At 41.0% G+C, this 25,800-nt stretch overlaps 1 protein-coding gene across 1 annotated transcript; it reads left to right on the plus strand.

Annotated features, from left to right (window-relative positions):
* The first annotated feature begins 1,139 nt into the window (after nt 1-1,139).
* Nucleotides 1,140-25,598, plus strand: inpp5f (inositol polyphosphate-5-phosphatase F). The gene is made up of 20 exons (XM_020481464.2): nt 1,140-1,785; nt 3,532-3,612; nt 4,605-4,741; nt 5,787-5,915; nt 6,155-6,322; nt 6,542-6,598; nt 6,895-7,093; nt 7,329-7,508; nt 7,822-7,889; nt 8,571-8,695; nt 8,858-8,935; nt 9,079-9,199; nt 9,446-9,574; nt 16,061-16,178; nt 16,594-16,792; nt 17,022-17,093; nt 17,192-17,265; nt 17,488-17,616; nt 17,768-17,855; nt 18,135-25,598. The coding sequence occupies exons 1-20, from the start codon at nt 1,689-1,691 to the stop codon at nt 19,267-19,269; spliced, it is 3,384 nt and encodes a 1,127-aa protein (XP_020337053.1). The 5' UTR covers nt 1,140-1,688; the 3' UTR covers nt 19,270-25,598.
* Nucleotides 25,599-25,800: the final 202 nt, after the last annotated feature.

The following is a 25,800-nucleotide window of genomic DNA, read 5'->3' on the forward strand; positions in this document are numbered from 1 at the left end:
GTCTTATTTGAGACAAGCAACACGTAGATCTACACGTCCCTGTGGAACAAAGTAAAATTGACACACTTTAAGAGAATGAATAATAGAGTGAATAACTTGACGAGGGGTGTTTAAAAAAAAAAGTTGAATACATTCCATTCAATGTCCTGTTCACCAGCAACTGCGTGTTTTTCACTATGGGAGCATACACTGAGTACACACATTAAGAACGCCTGCTCTTTCTATGACAGCTTTCCCCTGGATTCACCTGGTCCATCTATGATCTCTTCTTGATGTCACATGTTAAATCCACTTAAATCAGAGTAGATGAAGGGGAGGGGACAGGTTAAAGGATTTTTAAGCCTTGAGACATGGATTGTGTATGTGTGTCATTGAGGGTGAATGGTCAAGACACACAATATAAGTTCCATTGAATGAGGTATGATAGTAGGTGCCAAGTACACTCAACAATTTCCAGTATGTATCAAGAATGGTTCACCACCCAAAGTATACCCAGCCAACTTGACACAACTGTGGGAAGCATTGGAGTCAACATGGGTCAGCATCCCTGTGAAACGCTTTGGACACCTTGTGGAGCCCATGCCCCCGACTGTTCTGAGGGCAAAAGGGGGTGGGGGGTTCAAAAGCTGGGCCTAATTGTCTTTGTATTTCTGAAAGTGACCAGTTGGTGGATCTTATTTGGAACAGTCCTTGAAAAGAACCGTCCGGCCAGAGATAACAGAGAAAGTAGGAGATAGGAATCCCATTGTTGACTAATCGCGTTGAAGGTGTCATGCTGCCTCACGCTGTTGCTAAAATAATCTTCGCGCTATCTCTTCTCAAAGTCACTAAACCGGACTATTTTCCTCGGAAGTACGTAATGTCACGATTCCAAAGCTCGACGATATTACAGACAACACAGCAGTTATCTTACATCTCAGAAAACATGTGTAACGTTATACTTGTTGTTCACGAAATTCATGCTAATGTTGGGTTTTTGTTTTAGCTCCCAATTCACTCATTGAATAAGTTTTCCATGCCCCAATGTAGCCCAGAATGCACCGCGCGGCCCATTTACGATGCATGGGCAACGTACATCGTGACCGTAATACTATTTTAATGGAGTTTCCTATCTCCTCAGAAGTATATCTGCATGGGCCAGTTCAAGAACGGTGTGATTATGGTGACCCAGGTGGAGATTGTATATGGCACATATTGATCCACAACCACCACACCGGAGAAACCTTACCTCAAAAGCTATTGAACAACGGTTCGCACCGTTTTAGGAAACGTGTCGTTCAGTACCAGTTTCGATGTGCAGTACAATTCACCACGCAACGTAGCAAACGTTGAATCGAACTGAACAAACCTCCAGTGGAAGTAAATATCGGATGACGATATAAGGTCACGTGTGATTGTTTCTGCAGGAAATTGACAGTGTCGGTCTTCAAAATGGAAATGATAAGCCAGCGACATTTTCACACATTGAAGAAGTTTCTCACCTGATTTACGCTATGCTTACTTTTTGAACTACGATATCAAATCACCAAAACAAACGTTAGCTAACTTGCTAGGGCAACGTGCTGTCAGCAACGCTAGCTAGCTAACACAACGTTACGTTAGCTAGCTAGCCAGCCAGCAACATTTCTCTGATAGCTAGCCGGTTTGGACCACAGTTATATTTACAGGTTTTGACATACACGGTCAAAATGGAGCTGTTTCAAGCCAAAGACCATTACATTCTCCAGAGTGGCGATCATGCTCTTTGGTGTAGCCGAATAGATGGGACCATGAATGTCAGACCTGGTAAGGAAAATACGTTTGTCAATTGTGTAATATATATATATCTTATTTTTTTTTATAGCTAACGTACATCATCTAACGTTAGCTATCTTTCGGACAGCAGAGCCATTGTAATGATATAATTTAAGTTACAAGGCCCACGGCATGAGGATTTCATCTTGGCTTGTTGTCTTTGTTATCCAAGTTAACACTGCTATACACGTTTACAATGACAGCTCTGTAGGAAGCTGTTGCTCGGACAGCGCACCGTACTTAAATTCCAGTGCGTTTCATTCCATGTTTTGTTGTTGATTGTAATGTAATTGTCTAGCTATCGTATCTGCCAAGTTATTACATCTTTATTATTGCCCTACTTTCATGAGGAGTGCTGCCCCGTTGACCTGATATTCGGGATAACCAGACAAAGTGATGCTGATGTTGTGCAGAGCTAAGACGCTCGAGGGAGACAGTAAAAATGATTTAGCAGCAGGGGTTCCATTCAAATCAAATCTAGCCATGATTCGGGAAGCAGATGATAATGTCATTGTTCCGTATGTTTATAAAAAAAAGTATTTAAATAGTGAAGTATTGAACAAAACAGCTGTTATAGGGTTCATAGTTAGCAGCTCACTGCTACCCACTAAACTACCTTGCTGGACTTGTTCTGCTCCAGCATGGCCTGCACCCCAAGGGTCTTGTCAAAACACCTCCTCTTCTCTGTGACGAGTTAAGCCTGTGAAGCTTGCCTTTCTGTAGTAACAAAAAGGCAGTTGGGAGAGGGAGCAGCCATTGTGTATTGATGTGAATGAGTACCCTGTGGGCTGGCTGAGATCACATGGGTGTGCAACCAGCCTGAACAGGTTTGGGTTGCACCGCTCTTCCATTATTTAATTGGAAAAGAGTTTCTACTGTTGACGTGAGCCCAAATGTACTGTAGTGTGTCTGTATCATGAACAAACAGAGAGAGGTATGTAGGGGCAGCCCTTATTTTCCACCACCCTGCCCGGGCTCCAATGCTGAGGCCGGTACACAGAGTTCTCTGGCTCCATGAAACAGGAAGAGTTATTGTCTGAGCTGCCTAGATGTTCTTCACTCTCCACCCTCTTTGTCGCCCATTCATGACTCAACTCGTCAAGGGTGTGTCAAGCAGTTGAAGTCTAGTTTTCTGTTATAAACAGTTTTAGTCAGCAGCATCAGTCAGTTTCTTTTGTAGGCTAGCTGTGATGTAGTCATTTGGCAGTGATGTCGTCATGCCCCAGTGCATCATGTTACTACACTATATTTTTTTAAAGAATGGAAACTCACACTAGCTAGGTTTCCATCCAAGGCCTGTGATCCTATGTGACCTGGTTTTCATACCTCTGTTTCAGAGGCTAAGAAATTGTTGTGTATTCTCTACATCATTTGTACTATTATACCCAATTGATAACACATGTCTTTTTGAGCTCTGTGAATAATCTCTTGATGCAGTAAATACTTCTGAACTTGGCTGCAGACAGTAGTAGCTAGCAACTGAGTGCATACCGGTGATGCTCCATGATTCCTAACATTACAAACAGATACCCTCAGTCCAAGCCTAGCATGGAAGGTGCAGGAAATTGTCCACAGCCATGTGTGGAATGTAAATATTTAGGCCGCAATCCATCAACTATCATCAAACTGCTTCATTGCTCTTAGTGTGTAGAGCAATTTCTCTTAGAACATGTCTTTGCTTTGTGTCCATTCAACAAGTCTTTATTTTCTCTGATTGTCTCTTCTTTGTTATTTCAGCAACAGACTTGCTGTTAGCTTGGAACCCAACGTGTTTAGGCCTGGTTGAGGGTCTCGTCGGGAAAATACAACTTCATACAGGTAAGTGAAATGGTGTGGCCTTGTGCTACAAGTGCCAACATTTGACACAACTGGATCATTTGAGACGTGATTTGACATGTACGCATGCTTTGAAATGTTGCGCTGTGTGGCCCCCTTGCACAATATGGCCACAACTGTACCTTTATTCTCTGAAACCATGCCTTCTGTTCTTATTAGCTTGCACTTTTTGTTTTGTAGCTTTCAAACCTCATCAGTGGTCCTCAAATACACAGCACAAATCCCCCCCTAACAAGCCCTAGAATGTAGCCCTAGGCTAGCCCTGGGGCTTGGCTACAGGCTAGTATGAGTAATGTTTGTGCGGTAGATGCTTTTGGGGCGACTCATCGTGAAAACACCCAGGATTACTGGATCATTCTATTGCCTTAATGAGGTTTTGGATTAATTGTAGGAAGGGCCTCAGTCCTCAGAAATGCCAAGTATTTTCTTATGTTGTTTATGCAGTCTTTTTATTTACACTCACAAAGGTGTGCTAAATGATTTGAGGAAAAGGACTGAGACATAACTGTGAAAGATGAGTCAGTCGATGAGTCGGTAAACAAGTTCTTGCAGATTATCTTAAATAAATGTCCGTTTGACTTGATAATGCTTAAAGCAGTCAGTGTTGGAAGTTTGTTCTTTTTTTCCGCTCACCTTTATTTAACCAGGTAGGCCAGTTGAGAACAAGTTCTCATTTACAACTGTGACCTGGCCAAGATAATGCATAAAAAGGCAAAGCAAATGAATTCGGAAACCTACATAATACATAGGTTTTTAGAAGAGAACAGCATGCAAATACTTCTGATTCTAACAAACCGTGCATTTTCATGGGTGAAATTTCAGTTCATTTAGCCAGATGCCGCGTTTCACCACCACATGAGACAGCAGACTGAGAGACTGTGAGAGAGAGAAAACAGCCGATGTAGTCACACCTATCGGAATGTGTGGAATTCTGTGCCTGTGATGACATATCCTTTACCCCTTTCTGTTGGCAGATCTTCCTCTGGGTCTCATACTGATCCGTCAGAAAGTGCTTGTTGGCCAGATGCCAGGTGACCACAAAGTCTACAAGATCACCAAGATAGCTGTCATTCCTCTGTCTGAGGAAGAGCCTCTGGATCTGGAGCTGGAGGTGAGAGACTGTGATGAGGCCCGTTTTTATCTGGGCGCTTTATGGATTTCTGAGCACTCAAGTAGTTTTGGGCCTTTTTATGCAGTTTACACACGTAGCAGTTAACCCATTACAATAGCACACCAGTGGCTACTTTAGTCTCCTTTTTAAATCTAGGCTACAGTCATGAGATATAATGAACACCATCTCTATCATCTAGGCTAGCTTCAGTTGTTTTACATTTTATGATTGCATTTCCATGTTTCTAGTAAAGTATCTCGATTGTCCTGTTTTGATTGATACCTTGAGTCGCTACCAATGAATCACTTTTTAAGATGGATATCACAATAGTGTTATTTTGATCTCGGAGGAATTGGGATTTTGCTTAGATGCCAGTCTTACAGGTGAGCCAGGATGATGATGATGATGATGATACATATACGGATAAAGATGATGAGGAAGTAAGTGAAACATTTCCAGAGAATGGGATGTGTTGGATAATTGTTTCTCTGGTATGTTTTTAGAACATAGCCCTACATACTGTCCATACCACAGAATGATTATTCCACCCTGTCTAGGATAGGAATTCAGTAGCCCTGTGAAGTTGTGTTTAGAGAGAGTTTTATGAACCACTAGTTTTGGATGTTGTTGTTTTTTTGTGTTTTTTTTTGTAGCTTTGAATTGATTTAATTAGCTAGAAAACTCATTGAGACCCAATTAACCCACAGATACCATACCGATTAGCTGTCATTCAACCTTTTAGATTTGTCCACAAGTATATTCCCGATTGCCTATCATTCCCTCTACATACATTTATATATATTTGGAATACTTACATCATGCACTCAATTATAAGGAAGTTTAATATCAGAATGCTTTGGTATGCTCAATTAGCCTAATCTGAACTGAATGAATGGTAATGCCTTCAAATGGGTTAAAAGTGAGTTATTTCCCAGAGTTCATATTTAAATTCCTGTTACGTATCGATATAGCGGAAGATGACGCTGGTATCTTAACAACGTACAATTTCATAGAAAGTGGGATAGAAAGTCTGCTTCTCTTTCAGCTTTGTAAGAAGCATCACTTTGGGATCGACAAACCAGAGAAGCTTGCACAGTCTCCAGATGAGTCGAAGTTCCTGATGAAAACTCTGAGTCAGATCAAGTCTAATGTTGGGGCTCCCACGAAGAAAAAGGTAAAACAATGTTTAGTACTGTGCTCAGATATCCCATGTATTATCATCTTACACACCAGTTGTACATTTTGGAATTGGTACATTTTCTGTTTTTACACTAGTAAATTTTTTTGTAAATTGGACAGTATACAATTTTTTTTGTTGTTCATTTACATTTTTTCCTTTCCATATTTTTTTATTTTGACAATTTAATACCATCCCTGTCCATGCCCACCACCCAGTATTCCCCTGCCTTTCAGGTCAAGGAAAACAAAGAAAAGGAGCGTCTCGAGAGGCGGCTGCTCGATGAGCTGTACAAGATATTCATGGACTCCGATTCCTTCTACTACAGCATGACCTATGACCTCACCAACACTGTGCAGCGGCAGGGAGACACAGAGAAGTCAAACTTGCCCCTATGGAAGCAGGTTAGGGATATTACTATACTCTGAGGACACAAGTCGCATTAACTGAGACATTTACTAAAATGCAGCATTAAATTGGGTCGCCACTTTGAGATGCCTGGTTTAAGTACAGTAGTATTAAACCACACATATTTTCTGTCTTTAAGATCAGAAGTTTAACTGCGCTTCGACAAGTCAAATTAAGCAATTATGCTCGACTGATAAGTTATTTTCCTCTTCAAGGTGGATGACAGATTCTTCTGGAACAAACACATGGTCCAGGAGCTCATTGATCTGCAGGTTTGATGAATTTCAAGACTGTTTTTGACAGGAATGGATTGACTAGATATTAATTTGTCAATGTTCAGGTATAAGAGTGCTGATGGTCATAGTGCACTAGTGTGGCAGAGTCACTTCTGCAAAGCCCTGTTTGAATAATAGGGAAATGTTTTAGCAAGGAAAAGCTTAGTGGCAGCTATTATTGGAGTGATTGAAATCTATGTTAATTATATATACTGAACTACTGAATTCCCTCTTTATACATCTACATTTGGCATCACTGTATAGAGTTTGTAACTTTTCTTGTTGTGTTGCAGGTTCCAGAGGTGGACTTCTGGGTGACTCCCATCATCCAGGGCTTTGTGCAGGTGGAGGAGCTGGTGGTGAACTACAACGAGAGTCCAGATGAGGAGAAGAACAGCCCCGACACGCCGCTCCAGGAGCTCACCTGCGTGGATGACATCCACCCGCGCTTCACCGTGGCCCTCATCTCCCGCCGCAGTCGCCACCGTGCAGGTACAATAGAGGTCAAAGGTCATGGCAAAATTGCTAGGTTTGAATTGCAACAGTTTGATAAGCAGATTTGTACCTTTTTCTAAAATAGAACTTTAATTACTTGATGATTATTAAACAATATTTTCTCTTCAACTTACTTAAAATGTCAGAGAAAACATTACGTTCTCATATAACTTAAGCCAGTTAAGCTCATTGGAGGGGGGAATGAATGATCCTAGTTTTCTTCTCCCAAAAGGGATGCGGTACAAACGCAGAGGGGTGGACACAGATGGCCACGTGGCTAACTTTGTGGAGACCGAGCAGCTGATCCACGTGCACAACCACTCGCTGTCCTTTGTGCAGAGTCGCGGCTCGGTGCCTGTCTTCTGGAGCCAAGCAGGCTACCGCTACAACCCCAGGCCTCGGCTGGAGAAAGGTCAGCGGGATATTTCTAATCCAAAAGAAGAACTGGGGAATAATGGGTGTGTTCGTTTTAAGCACGCCCTGTCCCCCTTGCGGGGGGGTGGAGTTTTCTTTTCAGAGCTAATGGAATGGTCTTAAATGTGCTAACTCCCAGGACACTGGGCAAGCTAAAATGAAAGCACGTGACCCCCCCGTCATCGTATACTTTCCCCTTTATAATCATCACTACTTGTTGAGTTTATGTGCAATTTCCAGATTACTTTTTTTTTTTGGTCGTCTGTATGACAGGGATTGTTTTCCTTACAATGTACTGTCTGATTTGTCAGGAGAGAAGGAGACAATTCCTTACTTTGCTGCGCACTTTGATGAACAGCTCAACCTTTACAAGAAGCAGGTGAGAAGCATCTGCCAGATAACATCGGCATTACTTTAAATCTTTAGAGTCTAAGACATTGGGGGAGGAGGGGGGTGCTAAACTGACATGGAATTGTTTTAAGATGGTTATACTTTGGATCGTTTAGCTTTTTGATTTTGAATTTTAAAACCCCTTTAAATAAAAAAAATCATTAAAAAATCATAAGGTTTTGAAGTGTCAGATATTTACCCCTTTTTTTGGGTAGGCACAAAATGGCCTTCATACTTTCATTTGTTTTGTTTTTTAAACCCTACCGGTTACTTTCAGATGAGTCCCATGATACTTGTCGGGGTAAGAGTCTCCCCTTTCCATAGAGGGATCATAATAGTTTTGTAGGTCAAACCATTCGGACGTTTATATGAGAAGACCAATTTTCGGGATGTCTTATGGTCTGACAAACACCGCTCTAGCTCTGCCACCTTTCACCGCTGCGGAAGTGTGATACTGGCGGATGCGGTGGATTGAAAAAACGATATATCTAGCTTAAACTAACGGATTTGTATGTGGATTTTTTTGTTATGTCACTTAGGTTGGTGCATCAATCGACTCTAAGGAGGTTAATATCAATACCAAAGTTTGAGTTTTCATTGAACTTAGACCTATCTAAATAAAGACTTATCCTTATAGTGAAGTTGATGCAATTTACAACTGTTTTGACAGGTCATCATTAACTTAGTGGATCAAAGTGGGCGGGAGAAGATAATTGGCGATGCATATCTCAAACAAGTCCTTCTATACAACAATCCTAACCTGACATATGTCTCTTTTGACTTCCATGAGCACTGGTAAGAAAATTGCTGCACAGAAACAATCTTGACAGCACAGATAATTTAATCGAATAAGTAAATCTAAATGAGGAAAGAATAACTTAAACTACAATACTTGTTATTTATTATAGTATGCACTTCACCTGTATATATTTAATTGGTCTTCTTCTGTCTCATCAGTCGAGGTATGAAGTTCGAAAATGTGCAAACGCTGACAGATGCCATCTCCGATATTATTGCAGACATGAGATGGGGGTGGTAAGTGTGTGAGTGTATGTCATCCCAAACCCCAACAGAGACTCCTTTTAATGCAAGTAAAATTCCTAAACTAATCAGTAATCGATAGCGCATGTGGCTCCATATCCCCATGCAATGCGTCACAGTGTATACTCCTCTGTCAGGGTCGACCAGGCAGGAGTCATCTGCCACCAGGAGGGCATTTTCCGGGTGAACTGCATGGACTGTCTGGACAGGACCAATGTAGTCCAGGCTTCCATCGCTCGTGCTGTAATGGAGGCACAGGTGAGATTTCTCCCCACTTTGAACGCGTGTCAACTTAAAGCTGAGGATGTCATAACATTGCATTTCCTAGTGCTCTAATACAGATTTGAACTAAAGTCTCTGGGTTAGACACAGTATATATATCAGATGAAATATTAAGGTGAAAGACCAAATGTAAAACAACCTCTACTTTTGAGTGGAAGTGCAGTGCTCTGGCAACCTGTCCATGGTGACTGATGGTTAACTGTATGTCTCTGTGTCCCTCAGCTGAAGAAACTGGGTGTGATGCCCCCTGAGCAGCCTCTGCCCCTCAAGTGCTACAGGATCTACCAGGTCATGTGGGCCAACAATGGCGACACCATCAGTAGACAGTACGCCGGCACGGCCGCCCTCAAGGTAACATAATTTGCATGCGTGTGTTAAGGTAATATTAGGTTTGCGTCTTGCAACAGTATGCCGTCTTGGTTCTCCACAGAAGACCTTCGCTGCCTGGGTAAATGTATTGAGTAATAAAACATATTTGCCCAGTCTTGTTTAACTACCAATTATATGAGGCCTCTGCAATTTGCAGGGAGAAATGTACACTACCGTTCAAAAGTTTGGGGTCACTTAGAAATGTTCTTGTTTTTTTTGTTTGAGAAACAGACACCTCACAAGAAGGCCAGCGTCCCCGAGTCGCCTCTTCACTGTTGACGATGAGACTAGTTTTTTACGGGTACTATTTAATGAAGCTGCCAGTTGAGGATTTGTGAGGTGTCTGTTTCTCAAATTAGACACTAATGTACTTGTCCTCTTGCTCAGTTGTGCACTGGGGCCTCCCACTCCTCTTTCTATTCTGGTTAGTTTGCGCTGTTCTGTGAATGCAGTAGTACGCAGCATTGTATGAGCTCTTCAGTTTCTTGGACATTTCTCGCATGGAATAGCCTTCATTTCTCAGAACAAGAATAGACTGACGAGTTTCAGAAGGAAGGTCTTTGTTTCTGGCAATTTTGAGCCTGTAATCGAACCCACAAATGCTGACGCTCCAGATACTCAACTAGTCTAAAGAAGGCCAGTTTTATTACTTCTTTAATTAGAACAACAGTTTTCAGCTGTGCTAACTTAATTGCAAAAGGGTTTTCTAATGATCAAATAGTCCTCCAGACTCTTATTTTGTCTTCTGCTTAGATTAGCTTGTAATGCATGATACATAACCATGGCATAACATGTGAAGATAAGCACATTTTCTACATTATTTATGGAATTCACCATTGTGTTCTTGTATAATGGCCTGATCAGTGTTTTCCACTCGCCCTGGCTGTCGTCTATACAGTCGATTACAAACTCAAACTCTGCCGGATACTTTTCCCACCTAACTTATCTAGCCTACTTTTTCAATTTTTTTAAAATTTTATTCGGAAGTCAGGGGAAAAATGTATTCCGAGCCCCCTACGGCTAGAATGAAAGATATGAATTAACTAGGCTTTTCAATTCGCAAGTCATAAAAAGACAAGTCAGACGAGCCCTCTCCCGCTAGAATGAAAGATATGCATCTTCCAGCGATCTATTGATAGGACAGGTGCCTGTCAGTCACAAAGTGAGGGATGACAGGGAAACACTGCTGGTTTGACAGTCTGATGTCTTTCCCGGTACCTGGGTGTCTATGCACAGTTGAAGTGGGAAGTTTACATACACCTTAGCCAAATACATTTCAACCCAGTTTTTCACAATTCCTGACAGTTAATCCTAGTAACAATTCTGTCTCTTAGGTCAGTTAGGATCACCACTTTATTTTAAGAATGTGAAATGTCAGAATAATAGTATTGATTTATTTCCGCTTTTATTTATTTCATCACATTCCCAGTGGGTCAGAAGTTTACATGCACTCAATTAGTATTTGGTAGCATTGCCTTTAAATTGCTGAACTTGGGTCAAACGTTTGGGGTAGCCTTCCACAACCTTCCCAGAATAAGTTGGGTGAATTTTGGCCCATTCCTCCTGACAGGGCTGGTGTAACTGAGTCAGATTTGTAGGGCTCCTTGCTCGCACACGCTTTTTCAGTTCTGCTCACAAATTTTCCATGGGATTGAGGTCAGGGTGTTGTGATGGCCACTCCAATAACTTGACTTTGTTGTCCTTAAGCCCTTTTGCCACAACTTTGGAAGTATGTTTGGGGTCATTTGCGACCAAGCTTGAACTTCCAGACTGATGTCTTGAGATGTTGCTTCAATATATCCACATAATTTTCCTCCCTCGTGATGCCATCTATTTTGTGAAGTGCACCAGTCCCTCCTGCAGCATGCACCCCCACAACATGATGCTGCCACCCCAGTGCTTCACGGTTGGGATGGTGTTCTTTGGCTTGCAAGCCTTCCCCTTTTCCCTCCAAACATAACGATGGTCATTATGGCCAAACAGTTCTATTTTTATTTCATCAGACCAGAGGACATTTCTCCAAAAAGTACGGTCTTTGTCCCCATGTGCAGTTGCAAACCGTAGTCTGGCTTTTTTATGGCGGTTTTGGAGCAGTGGCTTCTTCCTTGCTGAGTGGCCTTTCAGGTTATGTCGATATAGGCCTCGTTTTACTGTGGATATAGATACTTTTGTACCCGTTTACTCCAGCATCTTCACAAGGTCCTTTGCTATTGTTATGGGATTGATTTGCACTTTTCGCACCAAAGTACGTTCATCTCTAGGAGACAGAACGCGTCTCCTTCCTAAGTGGAATAACAGCTGGGTGGTCCCATGGTGTTTATACTTGCGTACTATTGTTTGTGGTACCTTAAGGCATTTGGAAATTGCTTCCAAGGATGAACCAGACTTGTGGAGGTCTACAATTGTTTTTCCTGGGGTCTTGGCTGATTTCTTTTGATTTTCCCATGATGTCAAGCAAAGCGGCACTGCGTTTGAAGGTAGGCCTTGAAATACATCCACAGGTACACCTCCAATTGACTCGAATGATGTCAATGAGCCTATCAGAAGCTTCTAAAGCCATGACATAATTTTCCGAGCTGTTTAAAGGCACAGTCAACTTAGTGTATGTAAACTTCTGACCCACTGGAAATTTGATATAGTGAAATATTCTGTCTGTAAACAACGTAGATGTCCTTACCGACTTGCCAAAACTATAGTTTAACAATACATTTGTGGAGTGGTTGAAAAACGAGTTTTAATGACTCCAAGCTGAGTGTATGTAAACTTCCGACTTCAACTGTACGGTGTGTTTGCAGTCAAATGTATTTACACGGACTGAGAAGGCATGATGCTCCTTTATCCTCTGTGAGTCAATTTGCACGTCCCATATAATGTGGTAACGATGAATCAAAATCCACTTACCCTATTGTTTTCTGGCACATTCATTTTCCTTTTGCGTGTTTCTCATGCTGCCACGAAGTGCTGGCTCATATTGGCTTACTGTGATTTGATTGATGAATAACAAGCTTGACTAGTTTGTACATGGTGTTCGAACTGACTGAATAAAGTCGATCTCGTATATCCTTGCCATTCATAAATCACACCAAGTAGTTTATATGTCCATGGTATCACATCAGGACAAATAAACTAAAGATCTCGTTTTGTGTTTTTGATTTGAAGTCTGTGTAGCAAAGCCCTGCTTCATTTTAACACCTGCTTCAATCATACCTGTATTGCAGATAGCTGAGAGAATTCCTTTAAAAGGAAGCTTGAAGTCTGTGGAAGTCAGCAGACTCTTACAAGATTATTTAAGAAGAAATCTGGGTCAGTTGTTAAACAAGTGTTTTATTTTTAATTTTTATAAATGACATGCTGCAATTCAGAGTTCCAAACACTTGTGGAAATTCTTTCACTAATTTAACTAATGGCGTATAATCTCTTAACACATACAGTTGAAGTCAGAAGTTTACATACACTTCGGTTGGAGTCATTTAAAACTTGTTTTTCAACCACTCCACACATTTCTTGTTAACAAACTATAGTTTTGGCAAGTCGGTTAGGACATCTACTGTGTGCATGACACAAGTAATTTTTCCAACAATTGTTTACAGACAGATCATTTCACTTATAATTCACTGTATCACAATTCCAGTGGATCAGAAGTTTACATACACTAACTTGACTGTGCCTTTAAACAGCTAGGAAAATTCCAGAAAATGATGTCAGGGCTTTAGAAGCTTCTGATAGGCTAATTAACATAATTTGGGTCAATTGGAGGTGTATCTGTGGATAAATTTCAAGGCCTACCTTCGAACTCAGTTCCTCTTTGCCTGACATCATGGGAACATCAAAAGAAATCAGACAAGACCTCAGATAAAAAATTGTAGACCTCCACAAGTCTGGTTCTTCCTTGGGAGCAATTTCCAAACACCTGAAGGTACCACATTCATCTGAACAAACAATATTACGCAAGTATAAACACCATGGGACCACGCAGCTGTCATACCGCTCAGGAAGGAGACTCATTCCTAGATATGAATGTACTTTGGTGCGAAAAGTGCAAATCAATCCCAGAACAACAGCAAAGGACCTTATGAAGATGCTGGAGAAAATGGGTACAAAAATATCTATATCCACAGTAAAAACTATTCCTATATCGACATAACTTGAAAGGTCGGTCAGCAAGGCAGAAGCCACTGCTCCAAAAAAGCCAGACTGGTTTTCAACTGCACATGGGGACAAAGATTGTACTTTTTGGAGAAATGTCCTCTGGTCTGATGAAACAAAAATGGAACTGTTTGGCCATAATGACCATCGTTATGTTTGGAGGAAAAATGGGAATGCTTGCAAGCCGAAGAACACCATCCCAACCGTGAAGCACTGGGTTGGCAGCATCATGTTGTGGGGGTGCTTTGCTGCAGGAGGGACTGGTGCACTTTACAAAATAGATGGCATCATGAGGTAGGATAGATTATGTGGATATATTGAAGCAACATCTCAAGACATCAGTCAGGAAGTTAATGCTTGGTCGCTAATGGGTCATCCAAATTGACAATGACCCCAAGCATACTTCCAAAGTTATGGCTTAAGGACAACAAAGTTAAGGTATTGGAGTGGCCATCGCAACACTCTGACCTCAATCCCATGGAAAATTATTTGTGGGTAGAACTGAAAAAGCGTGTGCGAGCAAGGAGGCCTACAAACCTGACTCCGTTACACCAGCTCTGTCAGGAGGAATGGGCCAAAATTCACCCAACTTATTGTGGGAAGCTTGTGGAATGCTACCTGAAACGTTTGACGCAAGTTAAACAATTTAAATGCAATGCTTCCGAATACTAATTGAGTGTAAACTTCTGACCCACTGGGACTGTGGTGAAATAAATAAAATCTGAAATAAATCATTTTCTCTACTATTCTGACATTTCACATTCTTAAAATAAAGTTGTGATCCTAACTAACCTAAGACAGGGGAATTTTTACTAGGATTAAATGTCAGGAATTGTGAAAAACTGAGTTTAAATGTATTTGGCTAAGGTGTATGTAAAATTCCGACTTAAACTGTAGACCCAGAATTTAATTGAGCATCTGTTTTGGTTTAGAGACTAATTTCTCCATTTGAAAAAGTGCCCATCACACAATTTGTTTGATTTTTAAAAAAATGTAACCTTTTATTTTTTCAAGATAATTTGGGCTATGTACTGTTCTGTTTTAATAAAATACATAATTTGAAGATCAAAAGTAATTGTGTCAATTCATATCTTACAGTAAAATACTTTAATTTCAAGAGAAGACAAGTTAAAGGTGTGATGTTTTCTTACTTAGAAAATAGTCCTGATCATATAGGCCTAGACTATATCCCATAAAAAAAACTGCAACAAACTAAATAAAAAATAAAACATGTATTTAACCTTTATTTAACTAGACAGATCAGTTAAGAACAAATTCATATTTACAATGATGGCCTAACCCTCCCAAACCCGGACAACGCTGGGCCAATTGTGCGTCGCCCTATGATACTCCCAATCACGGCCGGATGTGATTCCGCCTGGATTTGACCCAGGGACTGTAGTGACTCCTCTTGCACTGAGATGCAGTGCCTTAGACCACTGCGCCACTCGAGAGCCAAATAATAGTGTTCAATAATTTAACTGTGTATTTCAGATGGAATCAAGGCATTAGGATGTACCCAAGGCCACCAAAATGACTTGTTCGGCCATAAAATTCATAGCCGGGGGATCCTGGCTGGCTAGTTTTTCTATTTGGCTGGTTGCTCCATATACTTGTGCAAAACACTGCTGATAAAGGCTGTTCTTAAGGGAATAAACCTTTTTTTTTTTTTTTAAAGGCAGTCGCATGAAAGGCTATTTGTTCTGGTTTAACTTAAAAGCCTAGTGCAGTCAATTCGGTTTTACCTGTGTTTTGTATCATATTGTACATTAGATGATGAAACTAAGACTGTAAAAGTGTGACTTTTCGATCAGTGTTATTTTCTTGATAGTTGCTGGTTGAAAATAAATCAAATCTACATCTACATTTCTACTTAGCCCTTTTGATTGGGTGTAAATTCTCGGATTGCGTAGGGACATCAACCAGGCGGGAAATTGGTTAATAGACCAATCGTAAAGAGTTCCAAACCTCTCTGCCAATAACTGCTCATTTTTTTTGTTTGGCCTTTCCCATTCAGACCACTCCCAGACAGTCCTAGCTAAATATTTGCTTAAGAAAATGTTTTTGCAAAAAATAAACAATTTTTTGCCAATTTTTCAAGGAAAAATAGTACACATATTGATACCTAGAAATGGTTTTATATTGATATAAAAATGGCTGCATTGGACTTAAAGACAATTGTTGTGCAGACTGAAAAGGGGACAAATGAACAATGTTTACTCAACACATCCCTAAGTCAGGAAGAGTATAAAAGGGATCAGACGGTGACTCTAATATCTTGCTTGTTTTTTAACATGCTCTGTCTGTAATCCATTTATAAAGGGAGACTTCACCAGAACGGGGGAGAGAAAACTGGCCGGGGTGATGAAAGATGGCGTGAACTCAGCCAACCGTTACTATCTGAACCGCTTCAGGGACGCATACAGACAAGCAGTCATTGGTAAGGAAGTACCTGTAATACTTTACTTAAAGCCTGCGGTTGTAATGCTTTATGATGCAGTTGGGATTCGTTCTAAGACATGAATATGTATGACCCCCTTATGTCTTAATATCTCATAATGATCCTGACTAAATATCAATAGCCAGTTAAATCAGTAAAAAATATGGAAAAAAAATATGAAACATGGACAGACATAACATATTATGAGCCTTATTATAAGACACAGGTTCATATATGATTATAACAAGGTAAAATGCATTATACTGGCAGGCTGTAAGTACAGTGAAGTGTTATCAAAATGGATTCCACCCTCCGTCTCAAAACAATGACTCAGTCCTAATCAGTTTTAGTCTCAAAAGTGTGACTCGACCGTCCTCGTTCTTCAACCGCTCTCTCTCTCTCTCTCTCTCTCCAGATCTGATGATGGGGCATCCTGTGACGGAGGACCTATACTCCATCTTCAGTAAGGAGAAGGAGCATGAGGAGAAGGAGCAGGAGAGCCAGAGAGTAACCCAGGAGCAGGTCAGCCTCCTGCTGCAGACCTACATGCAGCTGCTGCTGCCCGACGATGAGAAGTTTCATGGGGGCTGGGCCCTTATCGACTGTGACATGAGGTTAGTGCTGGAACAATCTATAAATCAAAACTCTAACCTTTAACACTGAAATCCTTTCGAAGAGCTTGCTCTCGTAGTTTGTTATCCCAACACTTTGTTAGCTAGCTCAGTTCAGTTCAACTTTATTTATCCCCTCGGGTAATTAAGACACCCTTCAAAATCAACACCTTGAAAGTGTTTATTCCTCAATAAATTGTTAATGTGGAAAGCAAATATTTCTCCTCATCAGCCTTATTGATGCAACCAGCAAGGATGTGGATGTTCTCCTGCTGCTATCCAACAGTGCATATTACGTTGCATAGTAAGTGCCTGGATTTATTACAGAACAGTAATAGAGTCAAATATATGTATTTGAGCTTTTCCTCATATAATTCTGTTTATTTGCTTTTGTTTTTACAGTTATGATGAGGAAGCTGACAAGGTCAATCAGTACCAACGCCTCAACTTAGAGGGTTTGGAAAAGATTGAAATAGGTGAATGTTTCTAGAGGAATTTAACTCCACCAAGTGGAGCTTTTACACTGTAAAGCTACTAAGCACACACTATAGACATGGTTTTCATTATTGTACACAAATTCTGAATGATGCATTACTCTTTTTTTTTTTCTTTTTTTTTCTCTACAATTTTTATTTACCACAAACATCTTAGTTACTCATGAATAAAGCTCACAACATGTCCTATGTGTTCTTTTGTAGGCCCAGAACCCACTCTGTTCGGGAAGCCCAAATTCTGCTGTATGCGTCTACACTATAATAATGGGGAGACAAGTGGTTATTTTCACACACTAAGGGCCCTCACAAGGAATCCTGAGGACGATGGTAAAGGTATGGGAAGATTTCATTAAACTGTCAGCATAAAACTAGTCGACCGTGAATAAAACCTGGTAGATTGGAAGCGCACTGCCCGTATATATCTAAAATACAACCTGAAATCCTTATCCTGACAGCCTTTGTGGGAATTATTCATTTTTTTCAGACACGTTGCAGTGCATCGCAGAGATGCTTCGCCTAACTAAGCAAGCCATGGGACTTGACCTGCAGGTGGTTGAAAAGAAACTGGAGAGGTGAGTTGGAATACATTATCACTCTATCTTCAGAATATTCTTCTCTTGCAGTTCAGTATGTCTATATTATCCCTTTTACACATGTTTTCCAAAAATATATCTCATTGTCATGGATGTGCATGATAAACAGAAGCCCTGGCTAAAATACTAAGACAGTATAGTGTTTTTGTTGACCTTTCATTTAAATAAAAATATTTTCTAGCCAGGGCTTCTGTTTATCATGCATGTCAATTAGTTTATTATTATTATATATATATTTTTTTTTACCATTTGTTTCAGGAGGCACAGTAAACCTCACGAGGACATCATGGGCATCCAGGGCAGACACCCAGACCAGGTCCTGGGCAGCTCTGGTCTGGCTCAGGGCAAGAGCTTCCTCCTCAACAAGTTCTCCTCCCTCAACCAGAGGGTGAAGAAGTCCAACGTCAACATGGGCTCCTTCAAGGGGAGACTGGGAAACACCTTCTCCACCAAGCCGGACGTGAAGGTGAACTTTCTGAAACCCACCATGGGGGTCACCCTCTGGAAGTCTGATAGCAGCTTGGAGACGTCGGACGGGGCCAATATCGGCCCGGTTCTGAAGGACCTCTGTGACAACCACTCAGAGATGTCATCAGACTCGGACTCCTACAACTCGGACGAACAACTGCGCTCCAGCTCCTTGGAGAATGTGGACTACGTGCTGCCCAGCTGTGGCATCGTGGCGTCGGCTCCGCGACTAGGCAGTCGAGGCAGCGTGGAGCTCAACATCCGGGTCACTGGCTGCGACAGTAACAGTAAGCAGCAGGCTCCGGCTCTAGCCAGTCCTGAAGACCAGTCCCCCGGGGTTACCTCGGAGGCTGAGGAGGCCATCCTGATAGACTTTGGAACTCCAATTGATGCCTATTGCCACCAATTCATCCAAGACGCGCAGACCAAACCTGTGGAGGTGTTCGGGGAGCAGGTGGCTTGTAGCCTCCCCACACAGAACCCACAAGTCCCTCCACATGCTAAAGGCTCCCTGGCCCCAGACGGACACCCAGGTTCAGATCAGCAGGAGGAGGAGCTCCAGCTCCCTCCCAGGCCGTCCCAGCTAGATGTTGCCTCCGGCCCCAATCTCCTGACCGTCCAGAAGCCCATCTCTGCAGCTTCCGGCAGCTCCCAGAGGAGCCTGGGCTCTCACATGGAGGGCAGCCTGGGCCCCTCACCCGCCGACAGCAACGGCAGTCGCGTGGTCTCCCCCTTTGCCAAGATCAAAAGCTCCATGGTGCAGGTGGCCAGCCTGACTCAAGCTGGACTCACCCAAGGCATCAACTTTGCTGTGGCGAAGGTGCAGAAGAGCCCAGAGCCAGAAATGGCCACTCTAAATGAGACCCAAGAGAACGAGTTGAAGGCAATGTTTACACAGTGCCAGACCAGGATCATACAGATCTAGCACTTCCCAAGTTGTAGTCTCTAAGCAGGTTTTTGTACAGTTTCTATGTGACTTCCAGTACAGTAGCGTAAGCTGACTGCTTAGAACCCCACTCTTCAATTTCCTCTATAGTTGACATGACCATGTTTACAGCCAGTGTTGTGTAGTGTGTGTATAATACTCCAGCTCTATATGACAGCGTCCTTAATCCTGTTGCATTTCCTTTCGAGAGATTTTCCAGATATATTTGCATGTCAGGCTATTGGTAATAACTAAGGCAGGTAATATCCAGTGTATGTTGAGAGGCAAGCTCTGGATTTATAATAGGCCTAGTTTATAGCTCTGTTACCAAAAGAAGTACAAGTTTTTGACCATTTTTCTCTTGATTTTCAAATGGCAGCTCCATGTTAGTTAGTCCCCTAATAAGAAAACAAACTGCTTGTAGAATCAGTGTTGCCGAGTTTCTCCCTACCGATATTGGAAATGTACCAAGGTAGGACTTAATCAAGGTACAAGAACTCCGGTTAGAGTATACTGTTTTGATATGTAAATATTGTACTGTATGTACAGTGCCTATCATACATATTTATCCCCGTTGGATTTCTTCACATTTTGTTACACAAGTGGGATTAAAATTGATTAAATTTTTTTTGTCAATGATCTACACAAAATACTTTGTCAAAGATTTCCATTGAGATTAATGTAAAATATAGCACTAATATATCTTGATTTGATAAGTACTCACCCTACAGCTGTGTCTTGGGTAAGTCTCTAAGAGCTTTGCCCACCTGGATTGTGCAATATTTGCCCATTTTTTTGTTATTATTTTCAAAAATCTTCAACTTTCAAGTCTTGCTATAGATTTTCAAGCAGATTGAAGTCAAACGGTAACTTGGCCACCCAGGAACATTCATTGTCTTCTTGTTAAGCAACTCCAGTGTAGATTTGGCCTTGTGTTCTAGGTGATTGTTCACCTGAAATGTGAATGGTGTAAAGCAGACTGAATCAGGTTTTCCTCTAGGATTTTGCATGTGCTGAGCTCAATCCCGTTTTATTTTTATCCTGAAAAACTCCCAGTCTTTGCCGATGTCAAGCATACCCATATCATGATGCAGCCACCACCATGCTTGAAAATAAGGAGGCAGTTAGTGATGTGTTGTTGAATTTGCCCCAAACATAAGGCTTTGCATTTAGGTCAAAAAGTGTGTTCCTTTGCTGTGTTTGTTTTTTTGCAGTATTACTTTAGTGCCTTATTGCTTACAGAATGTATGTTTTGGAATATTTGTATTATTCATTTCACAGTCATTTAGGTCGTTATTGTGAAGTCACTACAATGTTATTAATCCATCCATTTTCTCACATCACCACAATTCTGAAGCTGTTTTAAAATCCCCAATGGCCCCATGGTGACATCCCTGAGCAGTTTCCCTCATGTCCTGCAGCTCAGTTCAGAAGGATGACTGTATCGTTTGGGTGGTTTAATACATCATCCACAGCATCAGTATTAACTTGACCATGCTTAAAGAGATATTCAATGTCTGATTTGTTATTGTTACCCATGTACCAACCACGGACCTTCTTTATGGGGCTTTCTCCCTGTTCTTTTGTAGTTCAATCTGTGCTTGAAATCCAATACTTGACTGACAGACCTTGTATGTACTGTATGGGGGGAAGAGGAAGGTGTAGTCACACAAATCATGATATCCCCTATTATTTCACACAGTAAGTCCATGTAACTTATTGTGATTTGATAAGCGAAATGTTACTCCTGAACTGATTTAGGCTTGGTTAAACAAAGGGGGTGAATACTTATGCAACAGGTATATTTTAGTGATTACATTTGTATTAATTTGTATTAAAAAAAAAGAAGTTATTTATTTTCACTTTGACATTATGGAGTCTTTTGTATAGGTCAGGGATGGGCATCTCTAGTCCTCTGGGGGCCGGAGTGGTGCTGCGCACTTTTGCTCCATCTCTAGCAAACAAAGCTAATTTAACTAGTTGCATTCTACACTGAAGATCATGATTAGTTGATTATTGGAGTCGGGTGTTAGCTGGGGGAAAAGTGTGCCGTCAATCAGGCCCCTGAGGACTGGAGTTCCCCCATGCCTGGTGTAGATCAATGACAAAAAGATAACAATTAAATATTTTTCAATCTAACTTTCCAATGCAACAAAACGTGAAGAAATCCAAGGGAGTGAATACTTAAATATATTTGTTCCATGTGTAGAACCTTTCTATTGACCAACATATATTGATGGACATAGCACTATAGTAGCAGTCAAAAGTTTGGACACACCTGCTCATTCAAGGGTTTTTCTTTATTTTTATTATTTTCTACATTGTAGAATAATAGTGAAGACGTCAACTATGAAATATCACATATGGAATCATGTAGTAACCAAAAAGGTGTTAAACAAATGAAAATATATTTTAGATTTTTCAAAGGAGCTCTTTGCCTTGTTGACAGCTTTGCACACTCTTGGCATTCTCTCAACCAGCTTCACATGGAATGCATTTCCAACAGTCTTGAAGGAGTTCCCACATATGCTGAGTACTTGTTGGCTGCTTTTCCTTCACTCTGTGGTCCAACTCATCCCAAACCATCTCAATTGGGTTGAGGTTGGGTGATTGTGGAGGCCAGGTCATCTGATGTCCTTCTTGGTCAAATAGCCCTTACACCACCTGGATGTGTGTTGGGTCATTGTCCTGTTGAAAAACAAATGATAGTCCCACTAAGCGCAAACCAGATGGGATGCTGTGGTAACCATGCTGGTTAAGTGTGCCTTGAATTCTAAATAAATCAGTGTCACCAGCAAAGCACCCATGCTTCAGGGTGGGAACCACACATGCGGAGATCATCCGTTCACTTACACTGCGCCTCACAGACACGGCGGTTAGAACCAAAAATCTCAAATTTGGATTTCTCAAAATCTCAAATTCAGATTTCCACCGGTCTAATGTCTAATGTCCATTGCTCGTGTTTCTTGGCTCAAACAAGTCTTCTTATTGGTGTCCTTTAGTAGTGGTGGTTTCTCTGCAGCAATTCAACCATGAAGGCCCGATTGAGATGTGTCTGTTACTTGAACACTTAAGCCCCATTTATTTGGGCTGCAATTTCTGAGGCTGGTAACTCTAATGAACTTATCCTCTGCACCAGAGGTAACTATGGGTCTTCCTTTCCTGTGGTGGTCCTCGTGAGAGCCAGTTTCATCATAGCGCTTGATGGTTTTTCCGACTGCATTAGAAGTAACTTTCAACGTTCTTGAAATTTTCCGTATTGAAGGACATGTTTTAACGTAATAGTGGACTGTTGTTTCTCTTTGCTTATTTGAGCTGTTCTTGCCATAATATGGACTTGGTCTTTTACCAAATAGGTCTTATCTTCTCTATACCACCCTTACCTTGTCAGAACACAACTGATTGGCTCAAACACATTAAGAAGGAAAGAAATTCCACAAAATAACTTTTAACAAGGCACACCTGTTAATTGAAATGCATTCCAGGTGACTATGAAGCTGGTTGAGAGAATGCAAAGGGTGGCTATTTGAAGAATCTGAAATCTATTTTGATTTGTTTAATACTTTTTTTTTTTTGGTTACTGCATGATTCCATATGTGTTGTTTCATAGTTTAGTTTTGATGTCTTCACTATTATTCTGCAATGTAAAAAATAAAGAGAAACCCTTGAATGAGTAGGTGTGTCCAAGCTTTTGACTGGTACTGTATGTCTCAGTACAGTTTGGCTTTTGATCATATTGATGTTAGAGTAAGATGCACTGCAACTGAACATTTCCGAAGGGTAATGAGCGTGTTTACTTGAGAATACCCAATATTCACTTTCAACTGACAAAATAATGTTGGTTTGATTCTGTAAGCATTAGTGGATAGAGAGGACTTAATAAAAATTGCACATAAATGAGTGTACCTGACGTCTGAGGGTGCATTAGGTTTATGAAACCCAAAGTCTGTCTCATGTTTGACACTGTACAGTAGCATATAGAATAATGCAAAGTGGCACGTCCAAACCTTATAAAAACACACTTTTCAAATGCTTTATGCACTCCTGAATCTAAAGCGTGGGCTTTAACAGGAAATTAAAGTGGGAGATTGTGTATAACAGGTATTTATGTCAAATCCACCTTTTTAGAGTTTAGTTTATTCCATCATGTTGCAGCATCATTCGTTTGATCTTGGTACTGTATATGAGATCCTTTTCAGGGTAATGCCATCTTTATCTTGGGATATTCCATCACCCTGCTTTTGCTTTTAAATGGTGTTGAATACTCATGGACATGAGCTTCGTGTGTGTGTGTTTGTGTGGCTCATGTTTGTGTAATAATCTTGCATTGCCAGTCCCATGGGAGACTGGAGATTGTGTAACAATAGATGTGCAGAAAAGCATCCCAGGCACCTGCTGCTGGTATTTTTGCATGCCCTCTGTAGAAATAGAACTCTAATATCTGTGATGTAAAACTTTTGGAGGGAGACAAATTTGCATACATATTGAGTCAATGGAATGGCATTTGACACAGGTACACCACAAAGGCCAGTTTCCTGGACCTAGATTAAGCCTAATACTGGACAAAAAAGTGTTTATGAAGATTATCCATTTGATGTGCTTTTTTCGTCCGAGAAGGCCCTACAGAAACATTCCTTAAATGTAATGATTATGCCCTGTATCTAATGATTTATGTTATGTGTTTAGTATATGCCATCTGGGGCGGCAGGTTGCCTAACCCCCCCCCTCCAAGTTTTCTGAGCCCCAAAATATTTTTGTTTGTTTAATGGTCTTTGTTGGATAAAAGAAAACACCAGGAAATGAGCTTCAAGTGATTTTAATTTGAGAAATCTGTTCAAGTATTTCCAAGAATAATAGAGACACGTGATTATAAACAAATGAAAGCAAGGTTTGAAATTATATCGGTTTGGGCTTCTTGTGGTTAATTTGCAATTATGTTCCGGCCCCCCCCGACCATCAGCTCAAGAAAACAAATCGGCCCGCGGCTGAATCTAGTTGTCGACCCCTGCCCTAAAGGAATGAATACTTAGTTAGGACCAGCCTCTAACTCATTTCAACCTCTTTATTAAACTCCTCTGGGTGTGGTAGCTTCTATTAGGAGTATCTTCTGTTCTTCCTCAGGCAGGAATATCCCAAGATAAATGGTCACTGTCTCATTTATAACGTTTGTTTCTGTACTAATCTGTAATTTCATCTGTTCTTCACAGCATTCAGTGGTGTAGCTTGCTCACCCGCTGTATCCCAGAGTCTGGGATGGTTGTACATGTTTCTGTGTAGCCTTTATATAGTGAGTCTGTTGTCTGTCCTGGGAATTGTGGGTGCTGACTCCTCAGTCACCAGACCTGCTGATATTGTCTTGCACTGCCAAAGCTTTAATATGATCGCTGCAATGCAATAGGAATATAATAAGGCTTTAAGCAGGGCTAAGGGTTGCATTTGTGATTTTATTGTATTTAGGAATGCATATACTGGACTGGAGCAACTCGGACCTACTGTAAAAATGAAGTTTCTTTAAAGTGTAAACATTCCTTTTGAGATGGGGTTTTAGTGTTGGAATTGGGTATTTTTCTTTGGGGTTAGGGTTAAGTTCAGGAGTTAGATTAAAGGGTTAGGGTTAGGGTTAGGCGGAAGGGTTAGCTAACATGCAAAGTAGCAAGTAGTTGCTAATTAGCTACAATGTTAAAGTTGTCTGTGATGAGATTTGAGCTTGCAACTTTTGGGTTGCTAGATGTTGGCGTTATACGCCCACCCATCTACCCACCAACCTCCCTGTTTTTTGCCTTAAGTAACCATCTGTCTTGTGTAAACCATACCAAATGTAACATAACGTACTAAACTGAGAGTCTTGGATCTACGTACAGAATAGTACTAAACGCTCAATGGTTGACTACACTTACCAGTGTTTCCAAACCCTGGTCCTCGAGCACCCCCAACAGTACACAGTTTTGTTGTAGCCCTTGACAAACACCCCTCATTCAACTCATTGAGGGCTTGATGATTAGTTGACATGTTGAATCAGGTGTGCTTGTCCGGGGTTACAATAAAAATGTGTACTGTTGGGGTTACTCGAGGACCTGGGTTGGGAAACACTCACTTTTATACCAGACATGCTCCAGTAAGGATCCTGCCTAGGTTTGCAACCCTAATCCTGACAATAGAAAATGTAGTTACATTTATTGTGAGTAGTGACACAACACAATTGCACAACATCTAAGTACATTTTCCTGCACTGTCCCATGTCTGTGGTTGTACTTCCATCTCTTTAAACTGACTTGTCATGTTTTCATGTTGTACTCTTATTGAATATTAAAATATCCTATTTATTCATATTTCTACTGTTGTCCTTTTTCCCTGTGTTTATGAAAAATATACTGTAGCTAGTCTTGAATTTCAGTAAATTGAAGGTATTAACTATTTTACATCGTCCAATTGTTCTGAATCTGTTTCATGAGTTGAAGTGTGAAAATGTTCACCCAACTGTCATATTACAGTACCAGTCAAAGGTTGACACACCTACTCATTCAAGGGTTT

The sequence above is a fragment of the Oncorhynchus kisutch genome, linkage group LG4 (genome assembly GCF_002021735.2).
Source record: "Oncorhynchus kisutch isolate 150728-3 linkage group LG4, Okis_V2, whole genome shotgun sequence".
NCBI classification, from domain to species: Eukaryota; Metazoa; Chordata; class Actinopteri; order Salmoniformes; family Salmonidae; genus Oncorhynchus; species Oncorhynchus kisutch.